The sequence below is a fragment of the Polyodon spathula genome, unplaced genomic scaffold (genome assembly GCF_017654505.1).
Source record: "Polyodon spathula isolate WHYD16114869_AA unplaced genomic scaffold, ASM1765450v1 scaffolds_3713, whole genome shotgun sequence".
In the NCBI taxonomy this organism is placed as follows: Eukaryota; Metazoa; Chordata; class Actinopteri; order Acipenseriformes; family Polyodontidae; genus Polyodon; species Polyodon spathula.
In genome coordinates this window covers 1-6,262 of record NW_024475172.1, presented here as the reverse complement: position 1 = coordinate 6,262, position 6,262 = coordinate 1, and the positions used below count along the sequence as shown (strand labels likewise).

Here is a 6,262-nt window from a genome sequence, read left to right as displayed (position 1 = left end):
TAGTTTCACATAATACACCGTTCTTTAAGAGAACTCAAAGCAACTTAAATCTTTTCACAAACGTGGGAGCTGAGAAAACTACATCCAGTTCAAACCGATTTTCAGATAAAAATAATCTGAGATGGTTCAACTGGTGGGTGTTTCTATAAAAAGATGAAGTGCCTATATAGCAGGTAGAAAAATTGATAAATAGCAATATGATAATTAATTGTTTATTGGTGGGGTATAACCTATGTATTTAAGTTGTCAGCAGTAGTTTAACCTAATAACTTATTAAATGTACAAAATAAATAAATGTCAATATTTTAAGTTGTTTTACTATATTCCATTAGGAGAGGCAAAACTATCCCCAGCAATGTAAAGAAGAGTAAACACCCTCCTTTCAAACCAACTGACAAGAAAGACCAGACCAGACATTTTCAATGTAGAGACAGTCAGCAGATCACCATTTAATATGGAAAATTCAATCTGATAATTCTGGTCAATAACATAGGGAGTCCATTGTACTTTCCCTCCACCATGAGCAGCACCTTTGTGAAGTGTGCTGCAAAATAAAACGTGCCGCTGAATACTTGTAACCAAGGTTTATAAGTATGTCAAATAAAACTAAATAATACAGTAGTTATGAGTTCACAACATATTCATGTAATCAATACTAATGCTAATGAGATTTGCCATTTAAGCACATTTTAACAAAGCCAATAAATATAGATATATATCTTATATATATATATATATCTAGATAGATATATATATATCTTACAACTGTTACTGGAGACACGTATCGAACTGACTTTACATGGTGAACGCGGAGAGTTTTCACGGCCAGAACAAGTATGCAGGACACGAGGTATTGACCTGTCTTCCAAGATTTTCTTTGCACTTAAGTTGCCGAAAGTTGCAGAGAACTAACGCTCCAATAAATATACTCGAATCGATGAGATTACCACTGTCAGGGTTGACCAGATCTACGTCAAGACCCAGACGACCAGTCACGGGGAACGTTAACGGTGGAGACTTTAAGGTGGTATAAGGCAGGGTTCTGGTCTGTCTGGTCAGTGCCCACTTGCATTGCCACCTTCTGAAATGCTCCTGTCATCAGCTTCCACTTTTACCAGGCTCGAGCAGACTGAGTTGGTCTGAGCTAAAGTACCACATAGAAATAAATCAAAATGTGATGAATTCATATTAATTTACTTTATACACATTGTGATTCATAAAGAACCCATAACAGGAAAAATATATGACAGATATGGTGTGTTATTTATGAATCACCCAGTACAACATACAGTATTTAAAAGTGTACGTACATTTAAAGGAGTGTCTACAATTCTGCATTACACTTTGGTAGTCATGCTCCTTCATGATGGATACCATTCATTGTTTCTGAACTAACTAATTCATTCATTCATTCATTCATTTAAAAAATAAATGAATAAGTGCAAATTAAGTTTTAAAACTTTAGTACAACAGTGGAATTCCTAGATCATGACCACCACAGGGGGACATGGTCCAAATAGACTAGGAAGATCCTCAGAGTTGTGTGAGACTGATAGACGGCCTTAATTGTGAGTTGGTTTTTATATAGAGCTGGAGTTTATTGTACAATCTTTGGGGAAGAGACCTAAGCTTCAAAGTATAATGGAAAACTTTAAAGAAACCAAGTCAAGCAGAATGTTGTTTCTTTTCTGCTTATGCCTTCATCAGTGTCTTAAGTGTGTTAGTGTTACTCAGCTCTATAACAAACACTGCTGTGTGTCTACTTGAGTTTCTAAAGCACTGTTTTCGTCTGCCACTAGGATAGAGTTCCATTCATTGCTGCAGGCCGAAAAAGGAATATCAATGCAGTTTGAAATAAGTTGGATGGTTTCCCGCAGCAGATAGAAACGTGCATTAAAGCTTTACTTCAGAGAGCTTACCAATACTGGCCGGGTCATCCACAATGTGCACTGGAATGGTCTGCCCATCTTCCAGGAGGATCTGGTGCACACCCCCCTCCATGGAGCTCTCCCCTACAGCAGACACTGCCACCAGCTGGCCCATGCCCAGGAGGCTGGGGTCAGGGATGGACACATTGACCAGGGTGGGCGGCGCCATCACATTCTCTGAAAGGGAGGCGCTAGGCTGCAGGAACTGCGTGGGACTCACGAGCAGAGGGTGGGAGGTGGAGAGGCTTCCTGAGTCCAGGATCTCTGTAGCCTGGCTGACTGCTGGGAGGGGCTGGGCATTCACTGCCATCAGTGCAGGCAACCCATCATGGAGATTGAATGTGGGCTGCAGATGGAATCCCTTCACCAGGAAACAAACAAATATCATAATATAGCATTGGTCTTGTACACAAAACCTAAAATGTTATAGAAACATATGAAAATACACATTCCATATTTTCATTGACATATGGTTGCAATAGCACACAGAATCGAAACAGGGTGAGCCAAAAATGTGAAACATCTTAAAACTGTCATAGAGTCAGTCCAAGTCAAGTGGACCAACAAAAAGCCAATGAAGCATGGTTAAGCGATTTTTCTAGGTCTGTATCATCAACCGCAAATGGAGGAAACATCTCCCCAGAATTTGGTCCACTTTGGGACTGACTTGATAGTCTCAAATGTCTTTAAATTGTTCTAGAGGGATACAGAAAAATTCATAAGCAAATCCCTTAAGAAATATGTGCAGGAAGCACCTGCTTACCATAAGCCTGAAATCAAAGTCTGTCAGATTTGCTCATTGTGAGCAGGAGTGACTTTGAAAGGAAAGATTTACACAAAAGCATGTAGACGAGTGCTCACCTGTAACTGTGCAAATATCTTGGGCTGTAGGGAGGAGAAGGAGCTGAGAAGCTGAACTGCCTCAGGAGACAGAGTGTCACTGACTTCCAGATTCCCTGCCTTTGAGATCATCAAATCCACCGGGGCTTCTGTAAGGACACCAACATCCAAATCATCCAATGAGCCATTTATTCACAGACTGGGTTTGAACAACTACTTACAGTCAAGGAAATGTCTACCTCTCTATTTGTGTACGTATTATTTTGTAACACACTGCAGTTTGTGCACTACATTTTAAAACTTGGAATTTTTTAAATAGACAAACTTTTCGGCTAGTGTTGCTTGGAATCTAGGATATTACCTTCCATTGTTGTTGGAGCAAGTGTCAATGTCACTGTCTCTGTTAATGGGTTTCCACTGTCTGTAGTCCACTGAAGCTAAAGAAAAGCCAAGCGAAACCACTTTAACATTTGACGTTTTTTAACTTCCATATCCTCTCTAGACCTTAGGATCTAACTGAATGCAAATACCAATTATATAGGGAGAGCTGTACTACACAACGTGGTATCCACCCCTAACAGGTGTGAAAATCAGCTTTTATCTTACATCTCCAAACTATACCTGCTGTATAGCATCAACATCAGGGGTCTACTTTACATTATTTTGGTATGTCAGCCAAGCTTAGCACCGCATACCCTTGTATCAACTGCCTCTGGATTGTAATCAGGATTTTCCTGGTGAAGAGCCTTCTGTGCCTCGTGGATATGATTCTTAATGTCATTCACTGTTGGAAAGTAGCACAGGTTGTGTCTTTCAGGAACCTCGTCTGCTTTGAACATCTTTTGCTCTACGAATTTCCTGAAAACCGGAATGCAAAACAAAAAATTAGCATTCTGTTATCTTGCTCAGAACACACTAGACAGACAATAAGCATTCTGCTGACCTTAAACATAGATGAGTGATGTATGAGCTGCTCTGGTTGCATGTATTAATCTGAGCAGAGTCACCAGCCATCACATTTTTGGTGTCCTTAAAAACTGGTGAAACTACAGGTCAGGACCTGAACTTGAGGTCCAGGTCCACACCAAAGACTTCAATTTAACTTACTGGACCTTGCCTTGGACATTCAAAGAGATTTGTGGAAGTACTGTGATTTGCATAAATAAAAAAGGTTTTATTTTCCCTGCTAGAAAATTAAAATAATATAATGGTTTAAAATCACTTGTTTCGGGCTCTCGAGTGGCGCATCCAGTAAAAGCGCTCTGCGTGAGTGCAGGATGCGCCCTATAGCCTGGACGTCGCCGGTTCGAGTCTGGGCTATTCCACAGCCAACCGTGGACTAGAGTTCCCAGGAGGTGGCGCTCAATTGTCTGAGTGTCGGGGGCTGGCGGGGCGGGCGGGCTGGTGCGGGCGGGCGGGCTGGCGGTCTGGCGGGCGGCCGGGGGGGAGGGGTCTAGGTCGGCCAGGGTGTCCTCTCAGCTCACTGTGCACCAGCGATCCCTGTAGTCTGGCCGGGCGCCTGTGGGCTTGCCTGTTAGCTGCCCGGGAGCTGCGTTGTCCTCCTACGCTGTAGCTCCTGGGTGGTTGCATGGGGAATCCGCAGCGTGTAAAGAAGAGGTTGGCTGACAGCACACTCTTCGGAGGACAGAGTGTGTTCATCTTCGCCGCTCCCGAGTCAGCACAGGGGTGGTAGTGGTGAGCTGAGCCTAAATAATAATTGGGCATTTCAAATTGGGAGAAAAAAAAAAATAATTGGCTGACTACATTTTTTTTACCATTTTAAATATTAACAAATTAAATAAATAAATAAAATCACTTGTTTTCTGTACATTTCACAGGGAAGGCAAGGTCCAGTATTAGTAGTTTAGCAGTAATAGTAGTTTTCTTACAAACTAACTTGTGTGGACACAAGAAGGCGCCAAAATGCTGAAATGTTTGGCTGAGTACAGTAAGAGGATGCACTGCAGGACTTCAATGCTTTGGTTTTATCCTCATCTAGCAGCATGCTTTTTAAACATACTGTGCAGATTCATGAATAAACTCATGCAATACAACCAAACCCATAAATCCCAAACCATTAATTCTGCGTTAGAACTACATAAAAAAGTAAGACATTAGCTCAAAGGTTTATTTAGTTGACTTCTGGTGTTCACTTAACCTAAAACGAAAAAGAGCTTGTAAATTAAAAAGACCTGAGCTGTTTCCTGACCATGTAGACCTGGTCGTATCCCTGAGAGACCAGCTCACAGATCTTCTCAGCCACTCGTGGGTGCAGGCGTGAGGGAACGCAGCTAGTGTCCTCTCCCGGCACCTCCTCCTCCTCTTCCAGCTCCTCTTCCTCAGGCGCAGACAGGGGGAGCTGAGTCGTGGGCGGAGGGAAGTACGCAGTCTCCAAATCATGGTACTGGTGGGCTTTTTGAGTGGGCAGCTGAACATAATACCTGTCAATATAATAGAGGTGATAACATTTAAGAGAGATAGCCAGGGGGTTTAAATCCACTTTCTTAACTTCTTACTTTCCCCTTCTAGTTCTTAGATTTGAAAACTGTTAAACCTATGCTTCCTGGTATCTAATAAATCCCTGTGCTCTAGGTCACATAGTCTGATTGAAGACAGACCAGGGGCACATGTCTGGACTACTCACATGACCCACCCACACACACAGGAGAGAAGGTTTGTGTCATGTAGGAGGCTGTGAGGGGAATTGATTAGGGCAGGGATTAGATAATTTAGCACCAGTAGGCTCTCTAGTGCTAAACTTTCAAAACAGTTTAGCACCAAATTTCAAAACAATTTCCACCCCTGAGACTGACCAATAGACTGAATCCTGTCTACAGTTCTGGAAGTTATTGCATACCAGGAAGAAAACAGTCATTTTGAATGTACTACTGTGTTGTAATAAAAAGGGCAATTCTTTCATCAAAATGAACAAGCAAAAACCCATTCTCTGTTTGTAATCTGTACAGGACGGTAGAAGGTTTCCTAAACGCTGGATACAGTATAGTACATGAGTGACTGAACATCGGAAACGTACCTCAACACTCCTCCTGCCTCCCAGAGGCTCTTCCTGAGATTCAAAAAAGCTTTCTCTTGTTCTTGTCTGACAATTTTCTTGTCGATTTTGGGGTCTGTCGGCACTCTGTGTTCAGGGAACTTCTTTACCTTCTTGATGTAAATCCTGGGGGGAGAGATTAATATTAAAACAACAAAAACAGCTTAATGGCAGAGAAACAAAAAATACTCATTTCCATATAAATAAATGATCCCCTCTTTTGAAATGGCTTCTAAGGCTGTGTTCACACTAGGTCCGTTTAGAGAGTTTGGTCTGCTCTTGGTACGGTTCGGTACATTTGGTGTGAAGTGTGAACAACAAAGTCTGCTTGGGAAACGAACCGTACAGAGTCCACCTCAAGAGGTTCTGGTCATCTGCAATAAATTCACTCGATGTTTAATTTTTTAATTATTATTGTTTTATACTGTTATTTTTGGTTTCA

General features: G+C 41.8%; 1 protein-coding gene across 1 annotated transcript; it reads right to left on the bottom strand.

Annotated features, from left to right (window-relative positions):
* Positions 1-1,031: 1,031 nt before the first annotated feature.
* Positions 1,032-5,957, bottom strand: LOC121312223 (calcium-responsive transcription factor-like; the record flags this gene model as incomplete). Its single annotated transcript, XM_041244168.1, has 7 exons — positions 1,032-1,144; positions 1,920-2,289; positions 2,790-2,917; positions 3,130-3,205; positions 3,464-3,626; positions 4,961-5,209; positions 5,803-5,957. Coding segments are annotated over 7 exons (1,230 nt in total), but the record flags the coding sequence as incomplete, so codon positions are not given.
* Between the last annotated feature and the right edge of the window lie 305 nt (positions 5,958-6,262).